Here is an 18,386-nt window from a genome sequence, read left to right on the forward strand (position 1 = left end):
TAGACAGAAGTCAGAAAACAACTGTTTATTTTGTTTAACTCAAAGATGAGACAAGAGTTTAAAAAGTCTGACATTTACATAAATCAAAAGATAAAAAAAAACAATTTCTACCATAATGGCAATAAAAAAATGAAATGAGAAATAATAACCTTATGAATGTTTTCACTTCACTCTAATTCAGACATAAATCACCTGCATGTAAAGCCAGCAGTGAATCCAGTAACAAACCATCTAACCATAATGTAAAACATTTCCAAAGGCAGGTACTGAAGAGAGAAGTTCATCCCTGCCATTAACCCAATTCTCAATGTGTGACAAGTTGGAAATGCATGTAATGGAATGACAAAAATTATCCTAGGCATAGCAAATCGTCAATATAAAGCCCTGAAATGTTTTTATCACCCCACCACATTTTCCAATGGATACACAATTTACAATGAAACCCTTGCCAGCCCGAGGGTGTTGTCCTTGTACACATATCTGAAGCACTCTGCAGTACAGGGGTTTAAAATCCTTTCAGGTGCATGTAGAAGGACAACATGTCAAACATGCTTTTACTTTGCCGCTTGCTGAGCCTGGCGCCGCAGCAGGACATATATCTTCTCTTTAATCCAGTCTTTGTTGTAAGGTTGGTATGTCTGCGTGTCAGCTCTGTACCTGTATTAAAAACAACATTATTTTCTTTTTTACAGAGAGCATAATTAACTGAACGAAGGACAGCCAAAAACGTTCTTCTAGTAATCTATCCTTACACAAGACAACTCAGATCTGCCAGGTCATCGATGAAGTCAAACAGCTGACTGATGTCGTAAGTAATGGATGGACTGTTTGGATTCATCCTCTTCAGATGCTCTTCATACATTTTGCAAACACCTGGAAGACAAGGCACAATAGTTTTGAACAGCAAGACGTGGAAGTAAAATATAATAGCATGCCAATGAAGATTAAAGGAAAGCAGTAACAGTGTCTTGATGTCTGTTGATATTAAATAAATTAAAATCTTCTTTGAAGATGCTGATAAAAATGTGTTGTGGAAAAACCTCTACAGCCATGATGAACCTGATTTCTGTAGTACTGAAAACATTGAGCACTAAAAACATTTTTTGGTTTATTTAAATTTAATCCGCTATATTTATCCTCTTTGCATACCAAAAATTATTAAATCCAGGCCACAAGAAATATTTGTAGTTATTTAAAAAAATATACATTTATTGTCATTTTAAAATGTTGCAATATTTAGAAATATTGAGAGTAATTTTTTGTATTAAAAGAAAAGTGAGTCTGTAAATGTTTTTGTACAATTCTGTACCGTAACAAACTGCCAGTATTGCTGTGCGGAAAGCAACGAATCACGTACAATTTCAGTACATACAGCAGTGGCGTTAGCAACACTGCAGGACTCCTTTTTAGGCTCATAAAGCCAAAAGTACATTTCCTGTAGTACGTTCAATTGAGGCTGGTCTACTTTCAAACAGAAGTGAAATATACAAGAGTTCATGTGAAACCGGACTGAGACTTGCTCAAAAACAGAGTCTCGGTCCGTGCATTCAGATTCTTCTATCAAATTTGATACAGGTCTTCATCTCTTAGTAGACTGTTAACAGGTAATTTGCATTATACAACAATAGATTTTCATAATTTGGTCTCACAGAACCAAACACTAATCTCAAATATTTTTCAAAGAAGCATTTTCAAACAAAATCAAGCCGATATTGACAATGAGCCCAAAGACCACAGTTAATGAGACGTAAGTCAGAGTTTCTTTTAATCTATATAATGTTTCATCAAATCTTCTCTCGTCTTTCGCCCTACAGATGCTTAGTTAAAACGTGGGTGAAAACTGTATGTTGCTACAGTTCCCTTCTATCACTTTATAGTATACCAATTCATCATTAAATTTCATAACCACATCTGTATAAATAGTTAAAATTAAAAAGACAGGAAAAAATATACCTTCCATGCATTCGTTTACCGACTCGTAGTCCGCATATGTGCGGCCCTCTGGTCTCTTGGTCGGCTGGACAAGCAAAATTGTGTGCGACTGGAAAACAAAAGTTTAAATTTAATAAAAACATAATTATATAGCAATATGTCACAAATTATATAACCTAAAAATGGATTTCATTATTTACTCTCATGCCAGAGATAAATATGGAGGTCTTCTGCACAGTCATTTCCCAATATTACGAGTGTAGACCATTTTTGGTTAAAGACAAAACGCCATGACTGTGAATAAGTACATATAAAAAAATACAACAGACACCAATCCAACAGAAGCAAAATTATATAACAAGTATCCAACTCAGGGGTTAATTTCAAACTTAAATTAATCTTGTAACAGCAAAAAAAAAAAAAAATACATTTGACAGATTAAAATTAGTAGCAACTGTTAGCGTCGCAGCTTGCTAGCTTAGCAAAAACAGCAGTGTCGCTTATTATCAGCGTTTCTTATATTTCAAACCTCAGTGCAAGCAACATTTACCATATCTGCCTTCACTACAGGTCGCCCAAGTTTACGGTGGAAGCAAACAAAGAAGGGAAAATGAATCGCTTAATCTACTTTTCAGATTGCCGAGCAAAGCAAAGATTCTCGAAAAAACACTTAAAGGAACTGATGCAAAAGTGTTTCCGGTTGTAAAACATTACGGCTTCAAAATAAAAATTTGGTTTCAAACTAAAAGTAAAAAAGAAGTCAAATGAACTGGTAAAATACTTATTTTTGTATCAACTGGAAACTAGTTAAGCTAAATAAGTTCTGATGTAAAATAAAAAGTTAATACTAATGTACTCAACTACGTACGGATTACTTGTAGTCTTTAAGAGTTGGCATCTTACAATCTTTAATCATTTTTCTTCAGAGGAGATTCTTAATATAAATACTGACCTATAATAAACTATTCATATTATTTTTATATTATTTTTTTAAAATTACAATAGATCTAAAGACTGAATGCACAAAACTTACTTTTACCAAAGTATGAAACAACTATTTAAATTATGGTTTGCAATTTTTAAAGCAAATGTTTGACCCCTTTTTACAAATTTCCCATTTACAGATATTGCATGACCACACTATCACAGATAAATAACACCAATTGCAGGAGGATCAAATAACACTTTATTGATTGGGCCTACTCACAGTTTTATGGTATGTCAATGACCAATCAACATCACAAAGACATTTGCAGAAGAAAACAAATTAAATGTAAAATCAGGACAAAGATTTGTAAGTATATAATTTATTGTGATAAAATCTTCTGTTGATTTGACATATAGAGTTAGACAATTTTCTTCAAGTGGCATATGAACAAAATCCTGTCCTTCCACATATTCCAGTATTAGGTAGAACAGACATATTTAAAACTGAAGGGAAGAAAAGAACCTAAAAATAAAAATAGTATTGAGCTTACAAGCCAATAACTGGGTTTGTAGAATAGCAAGCTTTTCTATTTTGAATGAACAGTTTTATTTTCATTTTACTTTTATTATTTTCAGAAACAGTTCTAAAGACTTCAAGAAGCATTTTCATTTGAAAATATTGATCGGAACAATGAAATTGTGCGGTACTTTGAAAAATATTGTCATGATTTACAATCTCTTCAAATTAGTATAAAATAATCTCTACATAAGAGTATATTTATTGTATCTTACAATTCTTTTTCTATTCTGTACGCTGAAGACGTGAGACCTGAGCCCTTGCCCTTGCAATGCTTCCAAGTGACCCTCTTCTCGACGTCCTCCTGGCAGGTGCAGGCCCTCTCGAAACGTCCTCGCACTCCCTTCTGCAAGCTTCCATTGACCTGTAGTTGTTGGCATTGCCATGGCAGCCTCCGTACCAGAACTCCTTGCATTTGCCAGTGCTGTAGTCATACACGAACCGAACCATCCAGTTGTCACATGGACCTTCATCACGGGGCAGGAGGCAAACATTCCCGCCGGAAGGATCAGCAGGGCGAGATGGATGCAACTGTTCAGAAAGAAAGAACAAAAACTAATGAAAGTTCAGGTTAAGGTTAGAATGCAGGAAGTGGTGCATGTACATTAACATTACATACATTTGTTTTTTTTTAATTCTGATATAATTATATGGGTTTTCTCATTTGTTTTCTATTTGTATGCACTATAAGAAGAGGACCAGACTGGAATGAAAGGATGTCATTTTTGAGTACAAAACAATAACATCATCTGATATAGCTGCCAAGAACAACTTGCTAACATTCATCCATCCATCCATCCATCCATCCATCCATCCATCCATCCATTTTATTACACCCAATTGGGGTTGGGAGTGGTGTTGGTGCCTATCTCCAGCTGTTAACAAGTGAGAGGCAGGGTACACCCTAGACAGATAACCAGTCCACCACAGGACTAACATGTATTCAAGCCTTATAGAGCTCTGCTAATGAGCTAATATTGAAGCTAGGTATGTTAAAACTTACAGGACTTTGTCCTTAGAGAACTGGAGGTTGAAACCATTGATTTAGAGCAATATGCTTTGTGAATCCAGTGCAGAAACAAATAAGAGCAAAACATCTGTGGAAAATGGTGGAGACGGCTATGCTTTATGAATTTCCCCTCAGTATCTTAATGTAGGTCATAAATTTTCTTCCTACCTCAGTTGTTTGAAACTCGGGACACCCGGCCCTTCCAACTCCTGGAGCTGGAGTCACGCCATCCAAACAACAGCCATATCTATAAACAATTTCTCTGTTAGAAATGGATAATTTCTCTGGATGTTATTAACTAGTTTCAAAGCTCAGAGGAAGACAGCAGGTTACCTGCTCTGAGCACAGTCATGTTGTGGGCAGCCCTGGCTCCTAGGTCCAGTTGCAGAGGTGTGGCCATCAGGACAGCAGCCATACAACGACTGAGCACAGTGGGGACCGTACACAGGAGGATAGGGACCCCGCTCACTGTATGTGTCTGGCCTTGGAACTTTACCAAGAGAACATGACATCAAACACAGCGTACTCATTGTAAGCCACACAAAATGCCATAGACTTTTTGTTTTGATCTTGTTTTGTGGTCTTCTGCATTTGCTTATTTGTTCAATATACTATTTATTTGGATTTTCACAATAGATTAGATCAGAAATATCAGTGGTTGTGTGTTTTTGTTCGAAAGTTTAAAATGCAACAGAATAAAATAGAAAACCATGTTCACATCTTATTTTCCTGGTAGGTCTACCAGCTTCCATGCTAAGAGGCGGAGTGACATTTTTACAAACCTGAATGATCTCCTGGAACATGTGGCACAAATCTTCTTGGGCTTTCTCCGGCCTCTGGATTTTGAACACTTGGAACCGCTAAAAAATATTTGAAAAAATTAGCACATGAAATAAATACAAAACCGAAGGTTTCAAAAGAGGTTTTTCTCACTTTGTACTCCTGGACAGGGTTGTATGTTGCATGAGTCTACAGAAAGAGGTCTACTAGCTGCTCCACATCGTTCCTCTGGGTAGGGATTGAGATCTGTATCAAAGCAGCCAACCTTCCTCTCTCTCACGCCTCCACCACAGCTCCTGGTGCACTGCAAGGACAAAAGATGGAGGATAACAAGGTAGAGATAACAGCAGTAATAAGGAGTCGAGGATGTTTTCCCTTAAACTTACAAGTCCAAACTCTGTCACATGCCAGGAAATGTGTGTGTGACAGGCAGGTCTGCGGCAGGTCTGGACAGAAGCAGGTCTGGCCAGTCCTCTGCAGGCGTGGTCAGGCAGGTGTTCTCCTCTCGCTCCCACACAGCCCACCTCCCTCGTCTGCTGCCCTTCACCACAGGTCACTGAACACTGACAAAGGCAAAACCACATCCCACTAAAATAAATCCATTTATCTTTTGTGGTCAAATTAGCCAAGATGGTTACAGCATAGACCCTGTAAAAACATCTATGAATGACTGTTGACAGTTATTGAGAAATAGAAAACTCTCTCAGCTGAAAGAAAATTTAAAACTGTCAAGAGGATATGAGCAAACAGCATTCTTGTAGGAACTCAGTCACTTAGGCCATATAGTCTTGAAAAAAAAAACCTTGCTTCGTACGTCAGTTTTAGAATAGTCTAGCTTAGGGTGATGGTTCACCAATCTATGTGATAGTTAGACCATAATTTGGAGTAAGATACTAACCACACTGAAGCTGGAAACGCTGTACTCTGCAGCAGCACAGGGGTGTCTGTTGCAAGGCTGCTGACTGACTGGCCTCTGTAGTCGGAGGGCGACGCAGTAGGACTCGTCCACCACTCTGGGGTTTGATGGGTCCTGAACCAAACACTCCACGCTGCGGTACTGCACACCTCCATCGCAGGAGGCAGAGCACTCGCTGTAGACTCCAGCCCTGTAGATGTACGTAAGCGTCTCTCTTGGACTGCTGTCATAACCCTGTCATCACATCAAATAAAGTCAGATGATTTGAACATAACACTTCAATGGAGCAAACTTTGGTATTGGTAGCTAAACAATTTGCATTTCATTTCCAAATTTAGTTTTTTTTTTTTTCTTCTCTTTGAACTATTACCAATATAGATTAGTTAATTAAGGTCACTGTTGTTTTATGATCTCTTTGGGTATTTACACTGGTTGCCATGTAGGTGGCACTGTATGGCCTGAAGTCTTATGAAGTGACATTTATGCAAATAGACACAAAAATATAGCAAAATTAAAATGTGAAGGTCTAACCAAATCAACTGAATTTGAGTCCTACCCCAGGTGTTTGATACTCAGGACATCCAGCCATTCCAAACCCTCGAGCTGGTGTCACTCCATCTAAACAACAGCCATATCTGAGGATGAGAAGGACTTTCTGTTAGAGAAAACATTTAACAGGTACAAATCAACTTGCTTCAGTCAAATACTGGTTTAAATGACAGAATCCAGAGAGCACATTACCTGCTACGAACACAGTCATCTTGTGTGCAGCCCTGGTTCCTGGGTCCAGTTGCAGGAGTGTGACCATCAGGACAGCATCCATACAGTGACTGCACACAAGGGTGACCTAAAGAGGGTAGGAAAACAATGTCAGTGAATGCTGCTGTTCTTAAATCCAAAGTAATCTGCATTGGAACTAACCATTAACTCTATGATTAACAACTAGAGATACTGGGACCATTTAGTGGAAAATAAAAGTTTAATTTTTTCTGAAAGATATTTAAAAATCAGATACTAACCATGGCTTTTAGAACATGCAAGTGACCAGAAAAGTTGCTTCTTAAGGGGTCCCTGGCCAGCAAGTGACTGCGAGGAATATTTGACCTCTCAGAATAACTACTTTGAAAACTTAAAATTTATACTGATGAACTTAATACTTCTTTGTAGGTCCACAAATAAAAGAAAAGTTGCAAAATTAAAAAAAATCTTCAATAAACAAGTGTTTATTGAAGAGTTAAAAGACCCAACAAGGGTAATTATTGTGTTCATAAGGAGGAAAAATCTTGTTTGTTATTTTAACATCATAATTTCAACTGTGACTGCAAATTATCCAGTCAAAAAGTAAAAAAAAAATCTATTTGTTTCTAAACACGACCACATTAATAAGTTCCTTGTTCCTAACTTCACTGAGTCTATACTGAAACCCTGCATAAGTACAGGTAAAAAACTTTCCTTTACAAATTATTTGCTGCTATTTATTTTAGTTTAATTTTAATCAAGTTCAAAGATTTTGAACTTGATTAAAATCTTTAATCAAGTGGCTGGCTACAGAATAGTGGCTGGCTAGCACCAGCCACTATTCTGGTGGCTGGTGGTAGATAGGGTTAAACAGAAGAGGTTCTCCAAGTCAAATTTTGCTTAGGGGGCTTTTTGACCCTATGCAGGAAGTAATAAAAATTATGGTCTTTTTATTTGTTTGTTACAGAGATTTTGGTCATTGATGGGCAAGAAAGCAGCAACAATAGACACATTTTTATTGCCTGAAAAATATTTATTTCACTGAAGACTTATTAACCAAATAAATCTGGTTGCAATCTAGTTTTATATGGTTTTTGCTTGTGAGTTTTTTAAACTGTGTTTTTAGCTGAATATACCAATCATTTAGAGGCAAGACAAGGAAGTGAAAGGAGACACAGTGTAACAAACCTGACTGTTCCCCTGGAACATGGGGCACAAACCTTATGGTACCTCTACCAGCCCCTGAGTCCTGGATGCTTGGAACCGCTGGAGAGAAATAAGGCTATAATGGCTGAAAAGCACAAATATTCCAACCAAAACACACCACAGTCAACATTTGGCTCACTTTGTGGTCTGTTACACGGCTGTGCATTGCATGTTTCGACAGATGTGGGTCTGCTGTCAAATCCACATTGATCCTCAGAGAAGGGATTCAGATCTGCATCAAAACAGCCGACCTTCCTCTCCCTCAAACCACCTTCACAGCTTCTAGAGCACTGTGGATTTAAGACGAGTTGTTAATGCTGAAATACTTATGAGGATTACATTTTTTAACAATGCATTTGCAGAGACTTTCCTCTTAAACTTACAAGTCCAAACTCTGTCACGTGCCAGGAAATGTGTGTGTGACAGGCAGGTTGGCGGCAGGTCTGGACAGAAGCAGGTCTGGCCAGTCCTCTGCAGGCGTGGTCAGGCAGGTGTTCCCCTCTCGTTCCCACACAGACCACCTCCCTCGTCTGCTGCCCTTCCCCACAGGTCACTGAACACTGACAACCAATTACAGATTCAAACTGGCTGTCTATGTAGTTATCTTATAACAAAATGTATTTACTACAATAGTGCTTTAATATGTCATATTCTTAGGTTATAAACACAAACTTTAATTTATTTTATTGGTACATTTGCATAATATATTTACATAAATAATTTCAAATTTGTGAAGGACCACAATTATAAAACATTGAAAAAATGATTTTCATATTTTTCTCAAATAAAAACCTTTTCAGTCCACTTTGCTGTGATAACTTTGACCAATTCAGAATTTACCAAATTAGAAAATAGTCCACCTGTGATCTACGAGTAATTAAATATCAGTGTAAATTCAGCTGGTTTATAAATGCATTAGAGGTTTGTTTGCTTTTTTCAGTGTGGAAAGAGAAGCTGGTCAGAACAGGGAAATCTAAAGGTAAAACCAGAGTGGAGGTAACATGCAGAACAACAAAACTATACTGCCAGAGTCTCAAAAGAAGCTATGTGGAGCTGTGTTTTTGAAGAGAAAAAGTTCAAAAGGTCCTCAAACGGGGACTCAATCCAAATGTACACCGCACTTTTCAGGTTTTTGTTTATTAAATCTAATTTTTTCCAAGGCACTGTAAGTGAAAGTCCAAGACTGACAAAGAAAACACAACATTAACTTTATTCTAGCTTCTATGACACCTATCAAAGGTCCACACTGTGAGATACAAACCACACTGAAGCTGGAGACGCTGAACTTTGCTGCAGCACATGGATGCATGTTGCACGCCTGCTGACTCTGTGGCCTCTGCAGGCGCTGTGTGATGCAGTAAGACTCATCGACCACATGGGGGTTTGACGGGTCCTGGACCCAACAGTCCACGCTGCGGTACTGCATGCCTCCGTCACAGGTGGCAGAGCACTCCCCGTAGACCCCGGCCCTGTAGATGTATGTGCGTGTGTCTCTTGGATGGGGGGAAACAGCGACAGGAGCAGAGGAGTGGACAGAGACTGTGTCGTTATCCAAACCCATAAACTCTCTATGGTCCAATAGCTGGAAAGAGACAACATATCAACAGTATGACAAATAAGCTTAGGTGTGAAGTCTTTGAAATGGAAAACTACATAAGTGGGCTTCAAATCTTACCCGACAAACTCCATCCACACAGATGTCAGTGCGTCCCACATAGCATGGGGTCCCATCCATCACTGTGAGCCTGTGGCGGTAGAAGAAGTTTTGTCCCCTTGGTACGCAGTTTAGCTCACATGGATTAGAAGCTGGAATATTAAAGGAATAATTAGCAACATGCTGAATCAGGAGCTTTACACACTTTATTCCTGGAATACTGTGTAATTTGAAACAAAACATTGCGCACTGTAATCCCCACTATGTTTGTCATCAACATTTTAATTAAACTTTTACATAGTAGAATATTTATGAAATATTAATCCGACTCTGTGCCAAAAATTTAAACTTTAAAGCAGAAATGTTTCTGTAAAAACTTTTCTTTCTTCTTGATGGTGGCAAAAGATTTTAAGAGACTCTAATAGAGACTATACCTCCATAATAAGGCACCCATGTGTGTCGTTTTCCTTGAAAGTCCATTCTGTCAAACTCTGAACATTGTTCCTCCCTGAAGTCTCTTGATCCAACGGGGCAGGCCTGTCACAACAAAACAAAAACACCGTATATCTAAATATCTCACATTGTATTCCTGTGTGCACTGAGTTTATTTTTAAGGGAGTTAATGTAATTACATGAGTATTACAGGTGAGGAATGATTTGGAGGATCCTTCACAGTTGTGTCCTCCATCTGTCCTGCAGGAGAGAAATTATATTATATTATATTATATTATATTATATTATATTATATTATATTATATTATATTATATTATATTATATTATATTATATTATATTATATTAGTTTCACTGTGAATGTTTAAATAGCCTACCTTGAAGTAATACATCTCCTGGTTCTCATTGCCACTCCGGTGCCGCAGGTTCGACTGCAAGGGCCATAGGGCCCAAACTCTCCCCAGTAGTCATTTACCGGCTGTGTCACCTGCCAAAATAAATGCATAAATAAAAAATGGACATGCAGTTACATTTCTAAAAAAAAAAAAAGGGGGGGGGGTTTGTGCCGCCTCTGGAACACATGCTGCTTCCCTTGCACCAAATTCAAGCCGCAACAGAACAACAAGCCAAAGTGTGAGAGCACAATGAGACTAAAATAGAAGCTGGAACTTGAAACCACAAACCAACCCCTGTGTGTTGCATAATGAATATACAAACTTGCTCCTTGGCATATAATCACAATCACTTGTGTGATGACAGTAAATCACACTTTACTCTAAAATCTTAAAGTACAAGTAAAACATTTTAGCAAAATTGTCGTTTTTGTTTTCCTTTGTGAAATTGTCTTATTATCCAGGATATTTTAGACTATGATGATTTGAGGGAAACAAAACCTTGTCTAGACAAATTAGTATTGTTTGTAGAATTAACCCTAAATCTGAACAGGTCTGAATAAAAGGGAATTTAAGCTTAAAAGGTCAAATTTAAGATTTACAAAATATAGACTAGCTGACTAAGGATATAGAATTGTGATGCTTTGGTTTGTAGCAGCTGAATGGCAAGTCGGTACCCGAATATGGCCTTACTGAGTGGGGTAGAAGACGTTCTCCCCGTGTCAACGTGTTTTTTTTCTACAGATGGATGAATGGATGGACGGATTGATGGACGGATTGATGGATAGATGGATGGATGGATGGATGGATGGATGGATGGATGGATGGATGGATGGATGGATGGATGGATGGATGGATGCTGAAGGTAGCATGTCACTGACATTAGCAGTGATTACACAAAAAATATGTTTTTCCCTTTAAACCGCACAATACCTTTTTACCTAGTGTGGATATAACTAGCAGTACCAGGTTGTAGGTACAAAAATACAACAAATCAAATAATATTTTATTCTGCAATTTAAAACTGCACATGAAAAAAGAACTACTCTTACTGCTTTATTTTAATTTTTTAAAAATGCAGTCCATAAGTACTAGTTTTATTTTTTCAATTTACTATGAACTGTATAAAGAACTATTATTGACTCAAACATGGAGTTAGATGTATTTAATAAAACATGATAAAAATTAGACTTACTGTAAAAGCAGGAACAACCAGCTGCAGGATGCCAAGGACTTGCAGGATGTTCATGTTCACCAAAAGCCTCTCATAAACTATCAATGAGAAAAGCTGCTAAATAACTCAAATGTCAATGCAAAGACGTGCAACCAGGCATTCAACTTTTGTCATAACTGGTTCACCATAATTTTCATCCACATCTGGAAGTGATGTATTTGGTGAAGCTGAATAAATGTCATTTATACAAGAGAGAGGTGAAAATGTGTTTAAAGGTAATGCTGCCTTACCTTGTTCAAGCGAATCCGGAGCTGGTAGATCAGCACCACAGAGGAGCGTGGATGTACAAGATGAAAGACGGCACAGACACACTGATTTCTATCTTCTCATCTGGTCTGCTTGCCAAAACCGCAGCCCAGAAAGTGTCAAGTTACAACCATTCAAGAAGACTTTCTTTTTCCAGAAAAAAAATGTTTTTTTGAGCTTCTGTTTTTAGCACTGTGTATATACGCCCCCATAAAACACAGGATTTGCCCCATTATATGCAGGATTGCATGCACCTTAAATGTTTAGAGTTTCATTTTTAAGTCGAATATAGCATGAAATAAATATAAAATGCAGTTTTCAAATAATTTAATATGCAAATGGATTTAGCAAACCAACTTTATCCTATCTGAAATCGTAATTGCATCTCTTGCCAAATCACAAATCACCTGAGATTAGCTATATTCTTTGGTTTAATAACATTAACTACACCCAGGCCTGACAACTGTAGAAAACACATAATTAGTCTGACCAGATGATGTACTGTGGGCTCAAAAGATTTTGAAAACAAACAGATCATGCAGCGATCTTCAGAAATGTAAAAGCAGATAAGAAAGGAAGTCATTGGCATCTATAAAAGTGGAAATAGTTACCCTCTAAATCATACTGTGAAACTATTTCCAAGGATGTACTGGAGCATGGCAGTGGTAGTATTATGAATGAGAGCTACTGTGCCTCTTCAAAGCCTGGATGACCTGCCTTAATTCATAATGCCATGAAGTATTCCTTCTAGCAGGTAATTCTAAAGACGAATGTTGGATCATAATTTCATGACTTTAAGCTTCCGCCCACTTGGGTTAGACAGAAAGATGATGATCTGAAACTGCCCATCTCTGATCTAAATTAACTTTACAGTGCCACAGTCAAAGACTAGAGTTAAATTCACTTGAGATGTTGTGGCAAAACCTCAGACAGGCCATCCAGGGTTTGTAATCCTCAGATGTGGCTGTAGTAAAAGAATTAAAAGTGGACCAAAATCAGTTCACTGTATCTGAAGTACTCATTGGCCGCTATGGCAAACACTTGAGGACAGTTGTTGCCTCCAGAGTTGATACAACTGGTTGAGGCTTAAGGGGAAAATTTCTTTTTCAAACATGGCCAGGCTGGTTTAAATTGTCTTTTTCTCTTAATAACTAAAATTATCATTTGAAAACTAAATTTCCTATTTATTGAGATGATAACTAAAACATGTATTGTGTGACCAAAAAAAGGAGAAAAAAAACTGTGTGGAGGAGGGGGAGTACTTTTTCATAATGCTGCTACTATCATCAAAGATTTCATTTATCTTTTTCTTTTTTTGCATAAATGCAGGCGTTTAATCCAACAATGTTCTACACACCAAATGACTTCGGACACCTAACATTTATTGACTGCGCATATGCTTGTTGCAGATTCAACAGTCATTCAATAATCACTGGATATATCATAAAACCCATCTTAAAAAAATAAAGTAAAATATAGCCGTAACTTTCCATTGCTTCCCATTGATTTATTCCTTACTGTTTTTACAGCCCATTCTGACCACTGATTGTCCCTTTTGCACATCTCATAACCACTAAACACAGCCCATTAAGTCACAGCAGTGGAGCTGGGGGAGGAAAACGTTGCTTTTATACTTTGGTTAGTTTATTTTAGTTGGAAACCGCAGGGACGCAGTCTGAAACATATATCAAGGGAAGGCAGAAGACAGCAACATTCTTGTGTCTTTCTGGCTTAAAAACATTGAACGCAAATTTTTAAATCTCCGAAACCATCAAGACATATTACTTACTGAAGCAAATTTTGACTATGTAACACAAACTGGGCCAAAGTGGAGTCTGAACTTCAAATGTATATCTGAGTACAAAGCAGTTGCAATAAGACAAAAAATTTGGACGATGGTGTTTACAACAAATGTATGATTTATTACTATTGCAGCTTTCTATAAATAACATTTATTTTTAAAGACTTAAATTGATTGTCACACATTGTGGTTGTCAGATATAAACTAAAAAACAACAAGTTTCACTTCAAACAAGCCTTACTTCACATGTCAACAACTTAAAAATTGCGCCTCACACAGAGTCCAAACCACCACCCCACACAGTGCATTCATCCCACAACTGAAAACAGGGTTCATCCCTTCCGCTGTCTCAAAACTGCCGGCTCAGTTTCTGCATTTCCTTCTCCTTGGCTTCAAAGGCGCTCTTGGTGCTGAACAGTTCCTCCACCGAGTCCACTATGTCCTGCATTTCCCGGGCCATTTCAGCGTAGCTCTCCTTCAGCTCCTCCTGCTGCTGCCTCAGATCCGCCGCTGCCTGCATCAGCTCCGAGGCCTGAAAGCTGCACTGGCTCCGGAGGTCTTCCACATCCGTCAGCAGCGTCTCCATGCTCTTCAGCACCTGCTCCAGACGGCCTGCGGCCACCTCGAACTCTGACGTGTCCTGGAAAAGGGTGTCGAAGTTGGAGTTGTCCAGTGACTCCAGCTTGATTTCAGGCTCTGAATCCTCCTTTGTCTCTTCCATCTCTTCCTTCTCATTTTCCTCTGCTTTTGACGCCTTCTCCATGATCCTCTTGATGCAGAAATTTTCAACCAACCAACAAGGCAGTCAAATTTCACCAAAACAGATATCTGTAAATAAAAGGAATCATTTAGCTTCAAAGAAAAGCAGTGAAATAAATATTGAAAAGGAAAGTAAAGTAGCAGGACTCCTTCTGCTCCCTTAGACTCTGTTAGATAGTGAGGAGTTTATCCCCTTACAGAGTGGGGTAAAGAGGCCGTTCTGTGTAATCTCATTCTCTTTTGCACCTGCGTGTTCAGTGTATTTCTGTCCAAGTCCTCGTTCACTGCCATGCAAAAGTACCATAATCCAGTTTTGGGCAGCGGGCCCAAGCAATGCCCCTACTGGGGCTCCGATGAGCAGCAGGTTGTACGTGAGATTATGTAGCACCTCCTTCTCGCCTGACCGCTTTTACTGTCTGAGGGGAAAGATTAACCCCGTCCTCGTAGAGCTACCTGCGGTTGGTCTTACATGCAGTGACCTCTGCTCTAGTGTGAGGATAATTCCTGTGAACTGTGGAGGAATTACAGTCACATTACTTTAAGGTTGTGCTACAGGTGCTTTGAGTGTCCAAAAGCATTCACCTGAAATATTTTCACCTTTTGCCACAATGCCATCACAAACTTCAATGTATTATATTTGGTAGCCTATTGCCTATTTTTTCCATGTCATAGTTATGTATCCTAATAGAACACATTGCAGTTTGACATTTTAATGGCAAATAACAAAACAGTTAAAAAAAATAAAAAATTAAAAAGCTCAGTAGTTATAAAGAACATTCCAAGACCTCTTACATATTTTTAAATCCTCAAAAATGACAACTGAGTATTTTTAATTTTCTGTTCTCCTTCATCAATTCTTTTAAAAACAGAAACAATGGAGCACAGGGTTCCTTCAATCAAACAGAGCTTAGTAAATATAAAATAGAAGTTTTAAAATATATTTCTGTGCAAAATATATTTATGTTAACTATACTGTTATAAGAAATCTATGAGAACGTTTTAGGTTGTACAATCCCAAGTACTTTACTTGTTCAAAGCATGAATCTGTCAAACAAGAAAACAAACAAACTGCAGCGATATTTGAGTTCACGTGTCTTGTTCACATGTTAAAGAGCCAGCAGAAGAAACTGCTCTTTAAATGGCTGTAAAGATAACGAGTTTACATGATGAGCTCACCTCCCCAAAGTTCTTATCAAAACAAGACAACTTGCTCTAAAGAGGCCAACGCCAGGGGAAACTCTTCTTAATCTCCAAGTGGCTCAAAATACGGACATATAAGTTTTAGTTACATCAAAAGGAATAATTAATTTGTCACAAAAGTTTTGGTTCCACTGAATATTATTCACTGAAAAATGGAATATTGTTTGTGTGAGATTTAAAAAGTTGAGTCCATTTTAAATATTACTGTTGTATAATGCAATCCAGCAGCAAGAACATATTTTATTTATTTTTTTACAAGGGAATAGTTCTAGTAATAAGACAGTGATGGACTAGATATTTCACAAATTGACAGGTTTACCTAACCTGATTAAACTTCAACAAAACATCACACACTACCTATTATTACTTGTCCTATTTGACTGAACAATAATAATGAAATCTTTTACTAAAAGACCTCCACTCCGCTTTTGAATGTTTCTTTGAGTTACATTGAAAATCAAGAATTATAAAATATATTATTATATATATCAGACAAACCAAAATAAAGTCAATCACCTCTTACTGGTTTTCGATGCTAATGATGAGCAACCAAGGTCAACCCTCAGAATGAAAGTGTTGTCAGTGACTGAACCAGCTGACTCTCTCTCTCTCTCCCTTTCTCTCTCTCTTTCTCTCTCTCCCTGTGTCTCTGTCTTCCTCTCTCTCTCTCTCTCTGTCTTACTTTTGGTCTCTTGTCTTAAAATGAACCCCAACATTTTTCCTCCCCCCCAAAAAAATCTTTATAATGTAGATATTGGTTATCTTCAAATGTTTACATTTTCATAAACTTACATAAATGTTTAAAAATGTGTTTTCACTTTACTGTGGGCAATGAAAATCACACAAATATATATGTACTTAAATGGTCTTATATGTAGGTTGCTAAAATGTGGAAAGCAATATGGGATGTGAGTACTTTCTGGAAAACTCCTCCTATTTAACACTGGTAGTTCTTTGAAATTATAGGTCCCATCCTGAAAGACATGATTCATTTTACAGCAAACCAAGTGATAAATACTAAATATTTTTATACAGTATACATTGATTTGATGCAACTGTGAGGCAATAAAATGCATCATATTATGAGCATCTTATCTGTGTTTCAGCCTAACTGTTCTGCAGTTCTTCAACGTTTCCACGTGGGGGCGCCCTAAGGACTCCTAACTTTCAATGTTTCTGCAAACTGTTAAAAAAAATTTCTGAAGGCAGGCGTTTCCACTTGAATAAAATACACTACCTGCTGTTTTTTTTTCTTGCTTGTGTGTATTTTATTTACCTAACATAGCGAGTGTGAATATGAACATTTAAAACAAAGTAAAGATAGGCTAGCAGCAGCAAACTCTCCAAGAGGCCGTGCCCAAGCTTCATGAGCCTCAACATGTGTAACTATTTAAGTGTCAACATGTGGATTCCTGTGTGCTTCTGTGTATTGAGAATGCTGTGTGGGGGTTCAGGGATATGGATTATTTCGCTTGGAGTCTTATTCAGAGCGGCCAATCAAGCGTGAGGCACAGAGGAGAAAGGGGGCATTGTTGTGGCCTCAGAAAATAGATTCAATCACAGAGTCTCAACAGGAACACGCTTCCAACAACTGCCTGACCCTTTCAACTCATGACTTTTCTTTGTAGCACTGTGAATGTATGTATCAATTCACTTGCTGTTTGAATTTATATGTGGTTCGTGTTAGTTATGCAAGTAGGTATCAAAATAGACCAGAGCTTGTTTGACAAGATTACTTGGTTTCTGCTTCTGGATTTAAACTCAAAATGTAACCATAAAAATACTGAATGAATTATCACCTAGATGCTCATAGGCTCTCCTCTGGAGTCTTAAGTCGATGAGAGAGTTACAGCAGTTCCTTTCCCCTCATGACTATTTCTAGTGTCAACTGGGAATACATGTGCTGAAGATTTATGTATATCCATTTGCTGTTGTTGAGGGGATTGTGGTCGATACTTGAGACATGACGTTACTGATGGGGTCCTTTCTAAAGGGGTACTCAGGAGTAGAAGAGCAAGGACTGGCCTTTCACTGAAGTAGGTCATTTTAATAGGAATGAGGGCTCGGGATTGCAAGTTTGCACAACAAAATGTGTATATATATAAATATACAAATCCTGGATGCTTAGCAAAGAAAGTGAACCGCCGTGGTTGAGAAGGCCAAAACAAGAGCATCTCTATCCTCGCTAACGGAAGTTCTGCAAAACCATAGTCTTTTAACTCATTGCAGCTGCCCACATGGATGACTCAAACATCTTTTAGAAAAAGGAAACATTTAAATGGTCAAAGGACACAAAGACTTAGGTATTTGGTCGCAGTGTTGAAAGTATATTTGGAGGATCCAAGAGGGGCTTTCAAAGAACTCCACACTAACTGTGAAGAGCTAGTTGTGGCAGTATCATGATGTAGGATTATACTGGTACTGGCACAAAGTGGATGAAATTCAGCAACTTGTTAATTAGAGGCATTCATATTAAGTTCATGTATTAATTAGTTTATCAAGACATTAAAAATGATTCACCATAGTAATATATCTAAGGTAATTGTCTAAAAAGTTTCAACCT

General features: G+C 37.9%; 2 protein-coding genes across 2 annotated transcripts; both read right to left on the minus strand.

Moving 5' to 3' along the window:
• Positions 1 to 12: 12 nt before the first annotated feature.
• LOC102220864 (enhancer of rudimentary homolog) lies at positions 13 to 2,633 on the minus strand. The gene is made up of 4 exons (XM_005802621.3): positions 2,483 to 2,633; positions 1,954 to 2,041; positions 753 to 873; positions 13 to 657 (listed from the first exon to the last, which is right to left on the minus strand). Exons 1-4 carry the CDS (start codon positions 2,483 to 2,485, stop codon positions 555 to 557), a joined length of 315 nt encoding a protein of 104 aa, XP_005802678.1. The 5' UTR covers positions 2,486 to 2,633; the 3' UTR covers positions 13 to 554.
• A 462-nt stretch (positions 2,634 to 3,095) lies between these two features.
• On the minus strand, positions 3,096 to 12,108 carry LOC102228974 (papilin-like). The gene is made up of 19 exons (XM_023347266.1): positions 12,048 to 12,108; positions 11,779 to 11,855; positions 10,569 to 10,678; positions 10,372 to 10,432; positions 10,174 to 10,276; positions 9,761 to 9,891; positions 9,347 to 9,667; positions 8,469 to 8,645; positions 8,225 to 8,375; positions 8,068 to 8,145; positions 6,883 to 6,988; positions 6,698 to 6,776; positions 6,124 to 6,375; positions 5,612 to 5,788; positions 5,379 to 5,529; positions 5,228 to 5,305; positions 4,779 to 4,935; positions 4,614 to 4,692; positions 3,096 to 3,967 (listed from the first exon to the last, which is right to left on the minus strand). The coding sequence occupies exons 2-19, from the start codon at positions 11,830 to 11,832 to the stop codon at positions 3,662 to 3,664; spliced, it is 2,571 nt and encodes an 856-aa protein (XP_023203034.1). The 5' UTR covers positions 11,833 to 11,855; positions 12,048 to 12,108; the 3' UTR covers positions 3,096 to 3,661.
• Between the last annotated feature and the right edge of the window lie 6,278 nt (positions 12,109 to 18,386).

Source organism: Xiphophorus maculatus, chromosome 15 (assembly GCF_002775205.1).
Source record: "Xiphophorus maculatus strain JP 163 A chromosome 15, X_maculatus-5.0-male, whole genome shotgun sequence".
NCBI classification, from domain to species: Eukaryota; Metazoa; Chordata; class Actinopteri; order Cyprinodontiformes; family Poeciliidae; genus Xiphophorus; species Xiphophorus maculatus.